This window comes from Anopheles maculipalpis, chromosome 2RL, assembly GCF_943734695.1.
Source record: "Anopheles maculipalpis chromosome 2RL, idAnoMacuDA_375_x, whole genome shotgun sequence".
Lineage (NCBI taxonomy): Eukaryota > Metazoa > Arthropoda > Insecta > Diptera > Culicidae > Anopheles > Anopheles maculipalpis.
Genome location: NC_064871.1, coordinates 12,402,538 through 12,420,093, shown reverse-complemented (window position 1 = coordinate 12,420,093; position 17,556 = coordinate 12,402,538). Strand labels below are relative to the sequence as shown.

The window sequence follows — 17,556 nt, the reverse complement described above, 5'->3', positions numbered from 1 at the left end:
ATACATTGCCTAAATATCTTTACCACGGAAAGGGAAGAATAGGGAAAGGGAAGGCTGGGTCAGGTCAGATGCCCTTCCCGAAATGCACGGTGGCAAGTTGGTGGCACATTTTACTGATGGGAAAACCGTTAGAGCTTGTTCCTTCGACATCGATTTCATTGGATTTTGCTAGGGCACGGTAGCCTAGTGTTGTGCAGTGCGAGGCGATACACAACACCCAACGAAAGGGAGCATTTAATTTTATTTTTTGCTCCAGTCATCCTGCCCCATGCGAGTTGCGTGTCGAAATGGGGCCAGTTCTTCAGGGAGCGCTTGCAGCTGGACGATTGCTATGACTTCGTCGGTAGTGGGAAATTGCACAACCAGAAAGGAAAATTTAACTGCACGATGACCACGCTTTTTCCAACGACACAATCACACACAAAAACACACACACACACACAATCTATAAGGAACCGAAAACAGTTCTGGCTTATTGCTAGGAGCTACACACGATACTCTGGACGAACGGTCGGCGATAAAGCGCGGGACTCGGGTGCAACTGAATGCAAACTGATCACCACAGACGACGAACTGAAACTGAAGCCTACCACCGTTGGGGTTGGCGTACAGTCTGTCTGTCTCCCACCCCACTCGCGGCAGTGGCAGGTCGGTGTGCTTGGTGTCCGCGGTTACCTCATCGCGGTTTCTTCGTCTGAACAGTATACACGAACGGCAGAGCGAGACGATCCGATGCTGATGATGTTGTTGGGGACTACAGCTGAAGGTGTGTGTGTGTGGTTGTGGCCACAAGAAGTGTATGACGACAGGACCGCAGCATCCAGCACCGGAGAAGCGGATAGGGGTTTGGGATGCCAAAACCGATTATAGCCCACACTCTTTCTCTCACTCACTTTTCCGAGTCCCAAACGGTCGTCCCACACCTCCCGTCGCGTTGCGCGAAAGAATACCCTCTTTTTATCTTTGTGCGTCTGGAAAGGGTTCATTCTGTTTTACCCTTCCTCCTAGACCATTTTTCTCCTAGCGCACGTTGGGTTTCTTTGTGATCAATCGATTGGTACACCTTCTCCAACAAGATCTAGCCGTGGTTGGGCTCGTTCGGTTTCAGCTGGTGGGCAAGTATTGCTAGGCCTTTTTTTAATTTGTTTTGATGGCGAATGGCCACACTATTGATACCGCTTGTAATTGTGGACCAGTAAGTGGTAAATTATTTTTAGCACCAATTATTGGATCATCCAACTCTCCTGATCGTTACTGCTTGATCGTGTACTCCATGATGACGCTCCCGCTTTAAAGTGCCGGCGTGCAGACGATTATTTACGATGACGATGTTTTCGGAGCTAGTACCATTCGGATGTCCTCTAGCAGATGAAATTGCACGTCTTAGAAGGTGCACAACTAGAGTCCAATGACATCCGGACAAACAGATCGAGCATCTTTTGTATTGCACTGCGCTGTTGCTTTCGCTGTCCTTCATTATGCCGGTATTTATTGGTCGTCGTGTGGAATGTTATGCCCTTCAAAATGCCAAAACACTGACCAAAATGGTAATTCAGTTGCGTGTGTGCGCTGTTTGGAGGTGTTTGAAGGATGTTGTTCTCTTGGAAAACACTCTCACGCGTATGTTCTCCGTTTGACGCAGTTGGGTTGTGTTTCTTTTTTTTTTGCATTCGTATTAAAACATATTTGCATGCCAATACACCCTGCAGCCAGGTCTTTACGATCGTAAAGAAACTAATGATAGATATTTCTCTTTCAATTCTTTCCAAGGTTTGCGGAAGTATGTGCGTCTGTTTTATGCATAATTTGCGAATTTTAGTAAAAAATGTTACCACCGGATTGGGTTTATCCGGCTGTTATAAATTCCGGGGTATGAAACCTACGCATGTAGAGGAAATCTTTTCTGCAATTTTAACTGATATTCTTATAGTCTTTTTTTTTCATATACATATTTTTATTGCTTACCAATCCAACCTTGAAGCGATACGGCCGGACCGTTCTATCGGAATAAAAAAAATCATCAATGGATTAGTAAGCAAGAAGAGCAAGGTGGTAGACCTCATTGTCTCAAGCCTATTAAAATAACCATTTTTGTGTTTTAGTATTTTTCAAATTCAATGCTTGGTTTTGATCGGAATTGATCAGTATAGGATCATTGAAATGGATTTGTATGATCGGTTTAGATTGCAGCTTGTGATTGGGCGGTGATGATGGGACAATGCCGCCAGATGGGACACACAGCAGGACTAGGGTTCAAATCCCATTCGAAAAATTCTTCCGTAGTGATGACTTGACTATCCAACTACGTGGTATCATCAAGTTTAGTTAATATTAGATGACCAAAGCAACCTTAGAAGGTCCGTTGTGCCGAAAAGAAGAAGATTGTCGCGGAATTAATTTAGTGGAATTGGGTTTCGTTTTGTTGAATTTTTTAGTTTAGGTGATTTTGTAAATACTTTCCCATTGCTGTTTAGCTAAATTGCTGTTTATCCATCAGTCAGAAATCTGACTCCATTTCCGGGATGGTAAATAGAAACGTGTGTCATCAGTATTTAGTATCAAAAGAGTATGCAAGCAATTCATTTTTCTTGTTCATACACTCATCAATATGTATTCTGTATATTCCAAAATATATTGAACGACTTTTTCAAATGATTCAATATTTTCCATGCAACTTTATTAACCTTGGTAAACAGTGCTGCCCAAGAGATCAGACTTGGCCCGCTATCAACTTAAAATCATAACAAAACCGAAATCAAAGCTGTTTTCTAATACCAAAACTTAATGAGCTGATAATGTTTCTGTACCTCCATCAAGCTTCCAGAATAAATAAATGATAAAAATGCATAAAAACGCTTTTTTTTCGATGAAACCACATTGTCAATGTAGCATCCAGCATGGCGATACTGCCACGAAATGTCAAACCGCTTCTCGCTGTCATTGCCGTCTCGAGCTGTCAGTTTACGTGGGACCATCACTAGTTTGATGAGTTGCAAGTATCAAGGTACGCCTTCTTGTGTTTATTTTCGCCAATTCTTAAAACACTTCGTAAAAGCAACGTAAGTACTTACCCGTATCTGGCCGCATATCCTCAGCTGAGTGCACTTTCACACTCGAATCCTATAGCACCTCAAGATGCCGGTCGAAAATCTGGAAGAACAAGGTTTGGAGAAAAATCCCAACCTGAACCTGTCGCAGTGCAAGTTTACGCTCGGCCTGCCCGAGGTTGCACAGGACAAAACGATGACCGAGAATCTGCTGGCCGCAATCAAGGCGGATAACATGGCACCATGGTACGTGGAGGTGTGCGCTGACCTGGGTTGGACGGTGGATCAGAAGTTGCTGGCCGAGATGAAGGAAACCAACCGGAAGAAACTGGAACAGCTGGACGCCGCCATTGAGGATGCGGAAAAGAATCTCGGTGAGATGGAGGTACGTGAGGCGAACCTTCGCAAATCGGAGTATCTGTGCCGCATTGGCGATAAGGATGCGGCCATATATGCGTTCCGCAAGACGTACGAAAAGACGGTTTCGCTTGGCCATCGGCTCGATATCGTTTTCCACACCATCCGGATCGGGCTGTTCTATCTGGACCACGATCTGATAACGCGCAACATCGACAAGGCGAAGTATTTGATCGAAGAGGGTGGCGACTGGGACCGCCGGAACCGATTGAAGGTGTACCAGGGTGCGTACTGTATTGCAATCCGCGATTTTAAGGCGGCGGCCAACTTTTTCCTCGACACGGTCAGCACGTTCACCAGCTACGAGTTGATGGAGTACGCGACGTTCGTGCGCTACACCGTGTACGTGGCCATGATCAGTCTGCCGCGCAACGAGCTGCGCGATAAGGTTATTAAGGGAGCGGAAATTCAGGAGGTGCTTCATCAAGCGCCCGATGTGAGGGAATATCTGTTCTCGCTGTACAACTGTCAGTATGCCGATTTCTTCAAGCATCTGGCCGGGGTTGAATGGGTACTCCGGAATGATATTCTGTTCCATCCGCACTATCGCTATTATGTGCGGGAAATGCGCATCCTGGCATACACGCAGCTGCTGGAATCGTACCAGTCACTGACGCTGCAGTACATGGCGGATGCGTTCGGGGTGAGCGTAGATTACATCGATGCCGAACTGTCGCGCTTCATATCCGCCGGTCGACTGCACTGTCGGGTGGATCGTGTCGGAGGCATTGTGGAGACAAATCGACCGGACAGTAAAAATTGGCAGTATCAGGCCACGATCAAGCAGGGTGATATTCTACTGAACCGTGTGCAGAAACTCAGCCGGGTCATTAATATCTAGACATGCGGAACGGGTGAGATTGTCGCTTAATTTTGTATTTTTGGAAAGGTTCAGGTACAATAAAACAAATCGCGGAACCCTTCAACGATCCTTGTATTCGGATGTTGTCTCGTATGCAGCTTATTTCTGGTAGTATTTATGATTAAATGTTCGTCTATTACTTCTTGCTCTTGTCCTTGATTGTGTACTTATCGTAAACCTTGGTAGGATCATACGGTTCCCAGCGAGAAGCCGGAAAGATGTGCTTGTTACGCTCGTACCACGAACGGAGCAACACTTTGCCAGCGTGAGAATCTTCCTTTTCTACCGTGGCATCGCTTATCATACGAATATCATCGAACACGTCGAAATTGAACAGCGGACCACTCTTACCACGTGCCTTCGTCACGATAAAGTCGTAGAAGGTGTAATGGTGCGGTAGAATTAAATCTTCCTTCACGTACATCAACTGGTCGGCCATTACCGTCTTCAACTCGCTAAAGTCCTTGCGAAGCATTTCCAGACATTTTTGCAGGAACTGATAGATAGAATTACCTGCAAAGAGAATAGCAAGACATGATAAAAGTTATTCACTATCTTTTCCATCTTCTCCGGCCATTTTCAAGCTTTACCCTTCTTCATTACGACAGATTTTCGATGTCCCGATCCATCCCAGTAACTGAACGTGATGGTAATTTCTTGATCCTTCAATGTTGCCTGTTTCATGGCCCATTCCTGTCGCAGTTCCTCGCGCAACCGATTATCACGCTCCTCACGCTCTCGATCCGGCAAAAACGACGTATCCACGTCCGGGTTTTTACGAATCTTTTTCACGCCACTCGGTGCCTGATCCTTCCAGGAGCGCTTAATAACCAGCTCTTTCTTTTTATCCTCCACTTCCGAATCCTTCTCCGAACCGCCATCTCCATCATCCTCCTGCTCCTCCGGCTCATCTTCCGGATCAAACGACAGTGCCTGTATCTGTCGCTTCTGGCGATCCTTTTCCGCCAGCTTAGCTTCGAGCGCCTTCAACTTTTCCTTGTCCTTTTCCTCCTTCTTTTGGGCTAACTTTTTTTCACGCTCCCGGACAATGTCCTCCTGTTTCGCTTTCATCTCATCCAGGGTAACCAACCCGATGGTGGAGCTTTTAAGCTGCTGCTCCACCGCATCGTAATGGGCGGCGAATTTGTTCTCAATGTTGCTTACTTTGAGGTCCTCCTCGATTTTTTTCTTGCGAAATTCGACCTCCTGTTGGGCTAGTTCACGCCGTTTCATGAGATGGGCGGCTCGGCCACCTTCCGAGGCGGCACCCTTGTAGTACGCCATCGTAGTTAATGGTTTAGCTAAACCTTTTCAAACAAAAACTGTTCAATTTTACACGGAGAATTACGCGAAACGCAGAGAACCTTTGATGGGAAGGATTGTTTGTTTCTAGAAAACTTCGTAAACAATCATCTGACGTTTAATGGAGCTTGCTATCGTGAGAGCTTTCTCACCAAGTGAGCTCAAGTGAGAGATCATCTGTGGACATTAGAACCTGTTGGTCTCACTATGGATTTTTATCTTTTAAAAGCATTAAAGCAAGCTAAAGCAGCGATTTCCTGAAAATTATACAAACAAACTTCATGTGTAAGTGCACTTTTTTTTTTGAAATCCATGCCCATCAACGATTATTTTAAATTTGCTTCTACGATCCTCTATCAAATACCACAGTTCATCTAACGTCAGTCAGGTGCTAGCAGCGAAGATAAACTTCCGGTTGCTGTCAGTCGGCGGAGTCGCGTGTTGTTTTCTTTTGTTACCACCTCTCGCGTGTAGCAAGGGTGGAATGGAATCTGTAATTTTGGACGATTAAACAAGAAAGTGATTGTTGTTTTTGTTCATACTGGTTGTAAATTGGCGGTAAAATGGTAGGTTGCCCGGGTGGTTGATGATTTCTCACAAGTCACGTCACTCAATTCATGCATGTTGCACCTTCCTATATCCACAGGCCCTGTTTGTGTTGTATGAGCACGCCGCCGGATATGGGCTGTTCAGCGTGAAGGAGTTCGAAGAGATTGGTATGCTGCTGCCTCAGGTCGAGGCATCGGTTACGGACCTGGCACGGTTCAATGCAATCGTCAAGCTGGTCGGTTTCCATCCGTTCAAAACTGCCGTCGCTGCGCTGAACAATGTCAATGCCATCTCCGAGGGTTTGCTGCCGGACGATCTGTCCAGCTTTCTCGACACCACGCTACCGAAGTCGGCCAAGAAGAAGCCGGTCACACTCGGTGTGGCGGACGCGAAGCTCGGTGCGGCGATTGCCGAAGCGCTGAGCGTGCAGTGTTCGCACATTGGCGCGGTGCCGGAAATATTGCGCGGCATCCGGCAACACTTTGCCAGCATGGTGAAAGGTTTTAGCAATCAATCGGCTGCCGTCGCCCAGCTTGGCCTTGGTCACAGCTATTCGCGCTGTAAGGTGAAGTTTAACGTGCATCGGTCGGATAACATGATCATTCAATCGATCGCACTGCTCGATCAGCTGGACAAGGACGTGAATACGTTTTCGATGCGTATTCGCGAGTGGTACTCGTACCACTTCCCGGAGCTGATGAAGATCGTGACGGACAACTACATGTTCGCGAAGGTGGCACACTTTATTAAGGATCGTAAATCGCTGTCGGACGACAGTTTGGCCGGTTTGGAAGAGATTACAATGGATTCGGAAAAGGCACAATCGATCCTGGATGCGTCCAAGATGTCGATGGGCATGGACATTTCCGTGGTCGATCTGATGAACATTGAGATGTTTGCGTTGCGCGTCATCAAACTGTCCGACTATCGACAGCAGCTGAGCAACTATTTGCATTCGAAGATGACCAGCGTTGCACCGAATCTGGCCACCCTAATCGGTGATCAGGTCGGTGCTCGGCTCATCTCGAAGGCTGGCAGTTTGACGAATTTGGCCAAGTTCCCCGCCTCGACGGTACAAATTCTTGGCGCCGAAAAGGCTCTATTCCGTGCGCTCAAGACGAAAAGCAACACACCAAAGTACGGGTTGCTGTTTAACTCTTCGTACATCGGAAGGGCCAATGCGAAAAACAAAGGACGCATATCCCGATTCCTGGCGAACAAGTGTACGATCGCTTCCCGTATCGATTGCTTCACCGAAACACCATCCACCGTGTTTGGGGAAGCGCTTAAATCGCAGGTCGAGGAACGGCTTAAGTTCTACGAGCAGGGTGAAACGCCACGCAAGAATCTGGACGTCATGAAGGCAGCGATTGAGCTGGCTAAGCAAACGGCCGTGGAGGAACCCAGCAAGAAGAAGAAAAAACGCAAAGCAGAGGACACAAATGGAAATGTGAGCGAAATTAACGGTAGCGGCGAGAAATCGGCCAAGAAGCGCAAGAAGTCGAAGCTGAACGATACGAACGGTGGCAATGAGGAGGAGGGAGTCGCTGCAGATGAGTCGACCTTGAATGGTTCCTCCGCCCTGCTCGACAACAGCAGCGCCCAGATGGACGTTTCGAATGGTGAAGGGAAGAAGAAGAAAAAGAAGAAAAACAAAAACCGAGAGGCCGAGGTCGAAGCCTGAGGGTAATGCGGGAGATACTACTACTACTACTATTTTCGACATAAGCTAATTTAGGTGTGGCATTGACAGCATAAGAGTAATAGAAAGCATTTACATATGAGTAAAGCAGCATAGCATCCTAGTGGCCAGCCAGTAGGAAAACAAGACATCCTTCAACACAACACTCTGTTCACTGCAGATGTATTGCCGTTTTTTTCTTTTTCTTTATTCAACAAAATTTTCTTTTTTCCCTGCCTATTTTAAAATTTGGGAGTCCTTCGTACAATGTATCGGAATAAACGTTCCCATAGAAAGACTAAATCCCGGGGTAATTTTGTTCTTGTGATGACCGTTTAACAATATCAAGCGTTTCTAACCCCTTTTCCACCCTTGAATGGTACCGTTTGATGCTCGTTTGGATCTTCATCGTAGTGGAACTCCTTATAGCAGCCCCTACAATACAGATCGTTATCACATCCACGACATCGTAGCACTGCGTCCTCATTGCAGATCGTGCACCAAGGCAACTCCTCCCCGAGATCACCTCCATTAGCGGAAATAGAAGTCGATGGTTCCTCATCCAATTCACTATCCAACCGCAATTTCGCCTCCATTTTACCCTCCTCGGCGTATCTTTTGGCCAACTTGCGCGCTAACTCTTCATCGGTTAAATCCTCATCTGAATCACTGTCCGGAAGTGTAGCAGGCCGGGAACTTCCTTCAGCACCAGTTGACGGGAACTGTTTCAGTGCATTCAATCGCTTCACAATCTCATCATCCTGTTCGGCACGCATATCATCCATCACGTTGATTAGCTTCGTTTCCTCGACAAACTGGCCCAACAAATCTTGTACCTTCTGTTCTGCGGTACGATTGTCCGGTGCCATAAACCGTTTTGATGCATCTTTGTAATCCTTGTACTCGATGCCCTTCAGAGCTGCCAGGCGTTTTTCTATGTCCACATTGCCCGCGCCTGTTGAAGGATGATCTACGCCAGGTTCGCACTGGTTTTCTTCTGAATCGTTTGCTTTGAGCGCTTCAAGTTTATTGCGTAAAAGATCATCTCCGGTCGAATCTTCTTGTGTTTCAATAGGACTGGGTATTCGAGGTTTGCTTTGTTTGGGACTCGTTTCCGCACCGTCTTTGTGTGTAGTAGCAGGCATATGTTTAGCATTCGCTTTCGGAGGTTCGGCAGCAAGCTTCGAGCAGCGCAAACAAACATTTAGCTTTTTGCCGTCACGCACCAGCTTGTACTTAAGGCATCCCGAACAGAAGGAAAACTTACACACCGGACATCCATGCTAAAATTTATTTAAAAAAAACAAACATTTAGTTTCTTGTAAAGTTTATGTGAGTTACTTTTTTACCTCTTTGTTGAAAAATCCAAACGATTTAGTGCAAATGGTACAGGCCATTCGGAACGCCACACGGAACTGTTTCCAAACGCAAAACAGAGATGACTCACCGGGGTGCTGCACTTTTCATTCACCTAATCGTGCTCTACTTGGTGTCGTCTTTCCTGCGTTGTTTTATTGTTTGTTTTCCCCTATCAGCTGCGTTTCTATTGCACCTTGTACTGGACAGCTCATAAATACCTTTTTTTTTTTTGCTTGTGAGTCAGGAATCATGTGGTGCAAAGCAACTTTAAAGACATCACAGATGAACAAAATGCCATTTTTGTGGCAAAACACTGTTTCTGTGAATTAATAGCAATATATCTCTTATAAGAAATAATGTCCGCCTTTGTTTTCAGCTTGAAAATAGTGTAAAAACGAAGGAAAATCACTATCCAAAGCACATTTTTTCCACTGCGGTTGAGTTTGTTTTGTTTTGAAACGTTCTGACACACTCACACACTCTTGAACCAAGCACACTGTAAACAAAACGTCAAACAGCTGATGCGCTCGATGTGCACACACTCGTAGAAACGTTGCGTAGTAGCAAAAACAAAACGCTACTGTGATGGAATCGTAGTAGCATGCGTGAAAAAGGCGATGTTTCCACCTTTTTGAATCAAATTTCCATTCCAGTCGTGTTCCGGTTTCACGTGCGCAAAGTGTGTGAGTGAGAGAAAGAGCAGGTGAGATAACAATTAACTCATTGTGATGCTCGAAATACCTCGAAGCTAGTGTAGTGGCAGCTGCGATTTAATGCCATCATTAATTACGGTTTGTTGTAACACATTTCCAGCTGTCGTTATCATCGCGCCGAGCCGTTATCAAACCTTCGTCACGATACACCTAGATCGTTCGGTGACTTCTTGACGCGCAGCGTTACAGATTAGAACGAACCTGTCCGTCCGACGGACGAGACGACGCTGCGCGTGAGTGATTCGGTGATCACAAATTACTTTTTTTCAGTGCAGTCATCCTGTATAGTAAATAAAAGTGTCCAAACATGAAGAAGGAACAACCACCCACCGGAGAACCCGTGTTTGTAGGCAATGGTGTAGAAGAAACGGCCGAACTTCGTACCACCAGCATTGCTATGGTGAAACAATGGTTACTAGACGAGCGGCCCGATCTTGATATCCCCGAGGAATCGAAATTGATTTTGTACTTCCTTCGCACAACCAAGTACGACATCGATAAAGCGAAGCGGAAGCTAATGACGTAAATATATAATACCAACAACGTTACAGAACCTTCTGGTTTTCCGGTGGGTTGTGCGAGATAAAACTGACTTCCTGCGTTTGTTTCAGCTTTCTTAAAAACAGAGAAAAATTAACGGAATGGTTTAAGGATCGTGACCCGTTTCGGCCGGAAATACAGGAGCTGCTAGACATTGGCGTGTTTTTACCGCTGCACGAGAAAGACTCACTTAACCGGCAGGTTGTGATCATCCGCACGTCAGCACACGATCCGGAAAAGCACAAGCAGGACGATGTGTTCAAGGTGGACAAGATGATATTGGATCTACTGATGTACCTGGATGAAACCGTTTCCATACACGGTGTGGTGGCAATATTTGATATGCAGGGCGTTACGCTTGGACACGCACTGCAACTGACTCCGTCCATGATTAAGAAGTAAGTGTCGGGGGTTAAATTCGTTTACGTAATCGTAAACCTGCATGCGATAACGCCGGTCCCAATTATTATTCTTTCACCAGGTCGGTCGAAAGCTGGGAGAATTATCCCTGCAAACCGAAGCTACTAGAGTTCGTTAACGTACCTGTGCATGTGAATATTGTGCTGAATGTGTTTAGGTTCGTACCTACGACAATGCCACCCGCTTTACTTCCAGAGTTTTATCAAAGTAAACCACTCTATTTGCAGGAGTTTTATGAGCGCAAAGATGAGAGAACGAGTAACGATCTCGCGCAAAGGCTCATCGTTGGAGCAATCGGTCACGTTGCCGCTGGAGCTTGGCGGTAATGGGGAAAGTTACTATGAGCTTTCCGAGTACTGGAAGCGAACGGTACAAGAAAATGCAAGGTTTTACACGAAAATGGAAGAGAACGTGTTCCATTTATGATGGGGAGGGTTTTTGAGTTTGGGACGAATCGCTACTTAGGACCATAAGGGTAGGCTAAGTTGTCCAGAAATATTGACATTTAAAATATAGTTTTTTAATCACACTTGAAGCTTGAAATGTTTGGAAACAAGTCTGTTTGATTGACGTCCGACCTAGACGATAACCTCTTCGATCCTATCGCTATTGTCATACAAATTGATGCGCTGCGCGTGATATCATCCACCTGCATGGTTGCTTGTCGCGCCAGATGTCAAAAACAAAGCTATCAGCAATTATCGATAGTGTACAAGAGAAAAAAAAGGGAGTGTCATATCAGTATCTAATTGACTAGGGTCATGATCGCATCCCTTAGCGGATCAAGTTGTCTTGAGGCCTAGTAGGCATAATGGTGGATACAGAGGCCCACCAAAATTTAAAGTGGATACCGGGGGAAGTAATTTAAGGGGAAGAGGACATTTCTTTCGCTTCTTTTTCACATCCAGAACAGGAAGAACGGAATCCACACACAGAATAGCTCATTTAAAAGAAATCTACAGTTATCGTACTTTAATAATGCTTTCACATCATGGTGCTGTTCAGCAGCCTTTCTCTTACGATGCCTCTTACCGCGAGCATTTTGTTCGGTTCTGCTGATAAAAAGAAGCTTAATTTTGAAATCTTAAATCGCTCTCCATTAAGCTACATCTTTACACTTCCGGGCACACCGAAATTGTTTTGCTGCGGGGTGCAAACTACACACGATTGTATAATTTTTTTTTCTTATTATCATTCAAATGGGGTTTTTTTTGTGTGTGTGTAAGCCTACCCGATCCGGTTCCATTTTGCTGCCCTGTTTTGCCTTGCCTGTGCCCCTTTTTTATCAGTCAATTATTGACGCTGCTTTTAGCATACAATATTTTTATCCTTCACTTCCGTGTTTTTGTTGTCCTCTATTCTCGATCGTAATCAAAAGCCTTACACTACACCTGTTTCTTGTTCGACGGGAGTTGGGAATATTTTATCCCTCAAAATCAGCCACACTTTGCATTTTGCACAAAACAGAATCTTGGGTTTGGCATTATTCTGAGTAAAAAAAAAAAGAGGTGGTAGTTTTCAGTACAGCTTATCCCTCATCCACTTCGGTTCTCCCAAGTTGCGGGTTCATTATTAGTTAATTTGCGATTTCATCTTTCACTCGCAACATTTGATCGATTGGGCGGTATACACTATTCTCTAGTAGTCATTAAAATTTGAATTTTGAAGTTGGTTTCTGAAAGCGGCCGGTTGGTTCAAACAACTAAGAGAGGGAGACAGAGAGAACCGAAAAGGAACGGAGAAGATATGGGGGGAAAACAAACAAAAGAGGTATTTATCAACGATATATACAAAAAAGCACGGATCATCCGATTCGTTCCGTTACGACCTTCCCCGGTCTGCCCGCCACAAAACAGTGCTGTGCCGAGACATTTTTATAAAATGCCACCGTAGTGCACACTGTTAGCCGTTGAACGTCGGCTAAGTTCACCTTCCCCTTTCGCCGTGTGTACTGGGGTCTTTAGTAGGTACAGTGCGGCACAAAAAAAGCTTAACATTAAAAATCGTACTTTAATTTAAAAAAACAACACATTCGAGAACATAATAGCGATAAAAGAAATAAATTAACTTAGTTGAGTGGTAGGGTGATGGGGGAACGCGGATAATCAAAAAAAAAAAGGGAGTTGGTGTGTGTGATCTAGGATAGCGTGTAGTGGAGGTAAGTTGTCTTGTGGCCATCGTTGTGGCGCAGGATGAGAGAACGCACACACACACGCGCACGCGGATACTTATCGACCGTCCTTCGTGATGAGCTTATCGATAAGATCCTGTAACGGGGCCAGCTCCCGGCGATCGATGAGATTAAACTCTTGCACAAAGTAGATGAAATGCTTAAAGGACGTGTTTAGGTGCGCTTCTTCGCTCAACCGTACCACCTCGGAAAAGTGCTGATGGTAAATGTGTGCGTACACGCGAAACAGTCGCTTCAGGATCGTTTTGGCGATGTTGATGAAATTCTTCGGAAACGGTACGCCTATCTTGGACGGGAAGAGCGTTTCATCGTCGAGCTGGTCCTGGACCCACGTCATCAGATAGTCGATGTACTTGGGCGCGCTGCATTTGATCGGTTTCTTCACCGTTTGTCCATCCGCCCAGTGGTACTCGTACTTTGGTCCGGCCGACATAATGCTGCACGTGTCCTCGGTGCAAAATTCCGTAATGGTACCGTACAGCATGTTGATTTGATTGAAGAAGTCTACCGCTAAAAATAGACAACAGAGAGTACCCCGGGGGAGGGAATGTTAGCCCGTGAGCGAAGGTGGCAACAAAACAACGCGTTTTTTTGATAATGGGAACCGGGGAGGATAAAATTATCGTTCGCCAGCTCTTTATCAATGGAGCACACGACGAACGTGACGTTTGCCGGAACGTGCTCTTCTTGTAGGACGTTGTTGTTTACCGCGCACAGACACACACATACGCAAGGTTCACTTACTATTAACTGCAACCCATTCGTTGAGATCTTCACCATCGGGAAGCTGTACCGCGTTTCGAAGATTTCCCGACCCGAGGGTGGCCGCCGCATGTTTCATAAGATCATATTGATGCGTACCTTCCGGAATGTTTTTCTTTGGTTTGAACGTTTTGCTTGAACGGCTACGGCGAAAAAGAAGACAACCGAAAATTAGAGAACTGGGGGTTTGGGTGGTTTTATTTTTGGCCCCTTCTTTTCCCCTCCCAGGCTAATGCTACACAGCCGTATGCGTGGTGACGTTCCCTTACTTTTGCAGGGATGTCGATGGTTTTCGGGATACTTACAACAAAAAGCTCATTGCGCCTGGGTACGGTACGGCCTTTGTGCTTTGCTTTCCAACCCCCAAAACACAATCGAGCGGCCCACTGTCGATAGACACACCACACGCAGATAGGACCTGCGGTATCTGTTCCTATCCACCTATCCGGAACCGGAACACCCAATCGATCTAATAGGGTAGTGTTATTTGCTGGCCAAACAACAAATAAACAACAGATTTTGCTTTTGCACGCACCACGCACACCCGAAAAAACCGAAACCGTGAAACGGATCAGAACGTAACAGGTCGAGATAGGGAACACACTTCTGCTACTACTACCGTACGATTGGACGGTGGAAACAACAATACTACTACGGTCTCGGCTAGAAACAGGGGACAACTTACGAACGGAGCAACATGAAAGTGAATTGAAAGTGAAAATTAAAGACGAAACAAAACCGAATCTTTGGAACACACTGGGCAGTGCGGGCAACAAACTCTTCTACAGTACACAGAATCCCATAGGGATACAATCCGCGATGCATGTGTGTGGGCGTTTGTGTTGGATTTGTTGTTCTGGGTGGTGGTGGTGTACCCAGGTTTGACGTCAAAGTGAATGACAGGCGTGCAACGTATACATGCTGATGTTGATTACTTTGCAGAAGATGAAGAGGTTTTTATTTAGTTTTGGAGTTTGTTTTTAAATTATTATTCTCATTTATTTGTAAAAAATGCACAATTTTAACTTTTTACAGCTTCTTTAATTATTTTCTGGATTACAGAATGAGTAAACTACGTCCGCAATCGACGCAATGCGAAAATCGGCCAATTGCAGGTTTTGTTAGTTGGTCACTTCGTCAACTGTCTTACGCGCATGCATTGAAATTTGACATGTTTTGGGTGTTTCGATACCATCCAATATCATCCGGTTTAGTTTAGATTTAGAGAGTTTTTTAACTTATTTCTTGGTGCAAAAGTAGTATAAGCAGTAAGTATAGGTGTTTTGCACCATTTGAGAAACATCCCGTATTAAAACACCATCGTGCCATGTGGTCAATTTCACCCGAAACCTGTCGGTACCGATCAAGCCTGCACTGTGCGCGGATAAACATATTACATAAAATGCTGTAAACCCGGTTGTGAAATGTGTTTCTGTGCTTATATGTTCTTTTGCCAAACACTAGCAATGTTTACCTTCCGACGTTTCGGTCGAAGTTTCGGGTACTGTCTAACGGCACGCAGCTACAGTTCGCCGACCAGTGCCGCTACGGCAAAGATAATTGCCGCCGAAGGAAATGGTGACCGCAGTAAAGTGCAACCCAACCTTACCCGTCCGGCAGCCGGTGTAAGTGGAGCGACAGCAGGTTCAAAGAGTATGTCCAAACATGTTTTGTTTCAGTGCGCTGTAAATATTGAGCTACATTGCTGTCTCGTTTTAGATCCCATCGTGGCAGCTGCATTTGCTTCATTGCGCAATGAGGAAACTGGCCGGGAGGACAGTACCGTCAGAGGTACGTCCGGCGACACAAAACAAGACCTGCAAGTTGATGAGATGATCCTAAAGGCGAACACGGTAGCAGAGCTGTTAACCGTGGCGGATGTGACGAAGATAAACCGGAAGCAAGCGTTGAAGGTGAGTGTAGCTAGACATTAAGTTGTACCGCTTCCCAGATGGGGTTACTGTAATTTCTTCATTTACTTTTAGATCGTTTCCATCTTGGCCGAATGGAGCTCGATAAAGAAGGTAAAGTTATCGGATTTTGAAAGTGATTCTCGATTCGTGGAACTTTGCAGCCTACTCGGGCGTACCGGCTCCCAGCGTATGACCGGCCACAACCGTACAGTTCCTTCCAAAGCGACCGAGCTGCAGGGCGATGATTTGCAAACTGTGCTCGGTATTACCGCCAATGATGAAGCGGCTAAACTTATCGCTGGTCTCACATTGCCGCAAATGATTAAAGTCATGTCCTCGCTATCGATCAAGAAGAAGCGAAGCATTCCGCTGCTTCGTTCGCTGTCCTTCAACATTGCCAGCAATCCGGGACACTTGAATCTAAAGGAATGTGGTGATTTGCTGTACGCGATGGCATGTCTGAACTATCGGGACGTCGTCCTAACCGGTCGTATCTGTGCCGATTTGGACCGCGAGCTGACCAAGAACACGGACAAAATAGCACCGATCGTATCGGTACTGACCAGCCTGGGCATGCTACGATACCGCGATGGAACGGTGCTGGACAATCTGTGCGGATGGATCGCATCGCATCACGAACTTTGCAAACCGACTCAGCTGGGTTCACTTTTGCTTTCGCTGGCCACGCTCAACTACGAACCGATCAGTATGGACACGATAAAGGCGAAGCTGATCGCAAACGTGTCGGAGAATGATTTTATTCGATCGAGCGATTGGTTAAATACGGTCTGGTCATTAACAGTGCTGAACTGCGTGAACGCTGATCAATTGTCATCCGTGTTGAATGGAGATTTTTTCAACAAGCTTCAGGATGCTCGACGAGGCATCCTACAACCATCGATGAAGATGAAGCTACTTAATATGGCTGCCGTAGCAAAACGGATGCCCGGTGCGAAAGAATCGCTGCTTGCCACACACAAGACGGAGCTGTTTGTTCCGTTCGAACCTTCGAAGGAGAAGCGAGTACTTGTGACGGGCATGCTGGATGCGCTGAAGAGTTTAATACCCTCGGAGAGTATGGTTAAAATTAGTCAAACAACGGCCATGGGCTTCACAATTGGTAAGAATTGAATGGCGGTAATGGTAGGCTGACCAGACGAGCCGTATTTATTGGGACAGTAGCGTTTTTTTAACCAAAAATCGTATCCGTGAAAATTCACAATTTTTCCTGTAATTGTGATGAATTTTGATTTTTTTCAAAGACGGCGTTTTAGCCTACCACTATGTGCGACATTCCCAGAGTTTTCTTTCAAACTATATGCCCCGTTTTTTCATCAACTTCGTCTGGTTAGCCTAGATAATGCAGAACATTTGCGGAATTAATTGTTTCCCCTTTTTTTTTCTTTTGCTCCGAACAGATGCTGAATGCGTACTGGATAAGAAATGCTTACCCCTGCCCGTTGATAAGGAACATGAACAAGGAACGAGGTATATCATTTTCTGTCTTCATTGCAATATGTTTTTAAAAATATATATTTAATTTTGTATTCCGAATCCCATGCAGGGTTGCGCTGCTAGTGCACGACTATCACGACATGTGTCAGGGACCGCACGTTTCGCTGAACGGCATACAGGCACTGAACATGCGATTACTGGAGCAGGAAGGCTACACCGTACTGTCGATACCGTACAATGAGTTCAGCACCAGTGATAAGCTTCTGAAGCGTGTAGAGTATTTGCAGAAAAAGTTCAAGTCAATCGTTACCAGCAAACAGTAGTAGTGGCTCATCCCCGCCTAGT

General features: G+C 45.6%; 8 protein-coding genes across 12 annotated transcripts in view; 4 read left to right on the top strand and 4 right to left on the bottom strand.

Annotated features, from left to right (window-relative positions):
* Positions 1-7,870, top strand: part of LOC126557706 (nucleolar protein 56) — a 357,328-nt gene extending 349,458 nt beyond the window's left edge. For both annotated transcript variants that reach the window (XM_050213574.1, XM_050213573.1), the window contains exons 2-3: positions 6,107-6,194; positions 6,275-7,870. In XM_050213574.1, coding sequence (XP_050069531.1) covers positions 6,192-6,194; positions 6,275-7,861 — 1,590 coding nt within the window. In that variant the 5' untranslated portion in view covers positions 6,107-6,191 and the 3' untranslated portion in view covers positions 7,862-7,870. The remainder of the gene's footprint in view (positions 1-6,106; positions 6,195-6,274) is intronic.
* Positions 1-13,982, bottom strand: part of LOC126559169 (MOB kinase activator-like 1) — a 284,421-nt gene extending 270,439 nt beyond the window's left edge. For 2 of the 3 annotated variants that reach the window (XM_050215285.1, XM_050215284.1), the window contains exons 1-2: positions 13,826-13,980; positions 13,119-13,591 (exon numbers count right to left, since the gene is read on the bottom strand). In XM_050215285.1, coding sequence (XP_050071242.1) covers positions 13,119-13,591; positions 13,826-13,922 — 570 coding nt within the window. In that variant the 5' untranslated portion in view covers positions 13,923-13,980. Of the gene's footprint in view, positions 1-13,095; positions 13,592-13,825 lie in introns of those variants that run through there. The other variant, XM_050215286.1, reaches the window with a different exon arrangement.
* The window catches only part of LOC126558132 (E3 ubiquitin-protein ligase RING1), a 470,233-nt gene that overhangs the window by 361,124 nt on the left and 91,553 nt on the right, over positions 1-17,556 (bottom strand). The window lies entirely within an intron of this gene.
* On the top strand, positions 3,136-4,340 carry LOC126558271 (26S proteasome non-ATPase regulatory subunit 6). Its single transcript, XM_050214256.1, has one exon. The coding sequence runs from the start codon at positions 3,136-3,138 to the stop codon at positions 4,303-4,305; it is 1,170 nt and encodes a 389-aa protein (XP_050070213.1). The 3' UTR covers positions 4,306-4,340.
* Positions 4,447-5,614, bottom strand: LOC126558420 (protein FAM50 homolog). Its single transcript, XM_050214432.1, has 2 exons — positions 4,917-5,614; positions 4,447-4,839 (listed from the first exon to the last, which is right to left on the bottom strand). The coding sequence occupies exons 1-2, from the start codon at positions 5,608-5,610 to the stop codon at positions 4,463-4,465; spliced, it is 1,071 nt and encodes a 356-aa protein (XP_050070389.1). The 5' UTR covers positions 5,611-5,614; the 3' UTR covers positions 4,447-4,462.
* On the bottom strand, positions 8,203-9,271 carry LOC126558545 (abscission/NoCut checkpoint regulator). The gene is made up of 2 exons (XM_050214569.1): positions 9,208-9,271; positions 8,203-9,141 (listed from the first exon to the last, which is right to left on the bottom strand). The coding sequence occupies exons 1-2, from the start codon at positions 9,253-9,255 to the stop codon at positions 8,203-8,205; spliced, it is 987 nt and encodes a 328-aa protein (XP_050070526.1). The 5' UTR covers positions 9,256-9,271.
* LOC126558751 (retinol-binding protein pinta) lies at positions 10,238-11,316 on the top strand. Its single transcript, XM_050214810.1, has 4 exons — positions 10,238-10,452; positions 10,542-10,868; positions 10,952-11,047; positions 11,118-11,316. Exons 1-4 carry the CDS (start codon positions 10,238-10,240, stop codon positions 11,314-11,316), a joined length of 837 nt encoding a protein of 278 aa, XP_050070767.1.
* Positions 14,987-17,556, top strand: LOC126557562 (FAST kinase domain-containing protein 3, mitochondrial). Its single transcript, XM_050213373.1, has 6 exons — positions 14,987-15,111; positions 15,308-15,496; positions 15,563-15,756; positions 15,829-16,876; positions 17,175-17,244; positions 17,321-17,556. The coding sequence occupies exons 2-6, from the start codon at positions 15,310-15,312 to the stop codon at positions 17,532-17,534; spliced, it is 1,713 nt and encodes a 570-aa protein (XP_050069330.1). The 5' UTR covers positions 14,987-15,111; positions 15,308-15,309; the 3' UTR covers positions 17,535-17,556.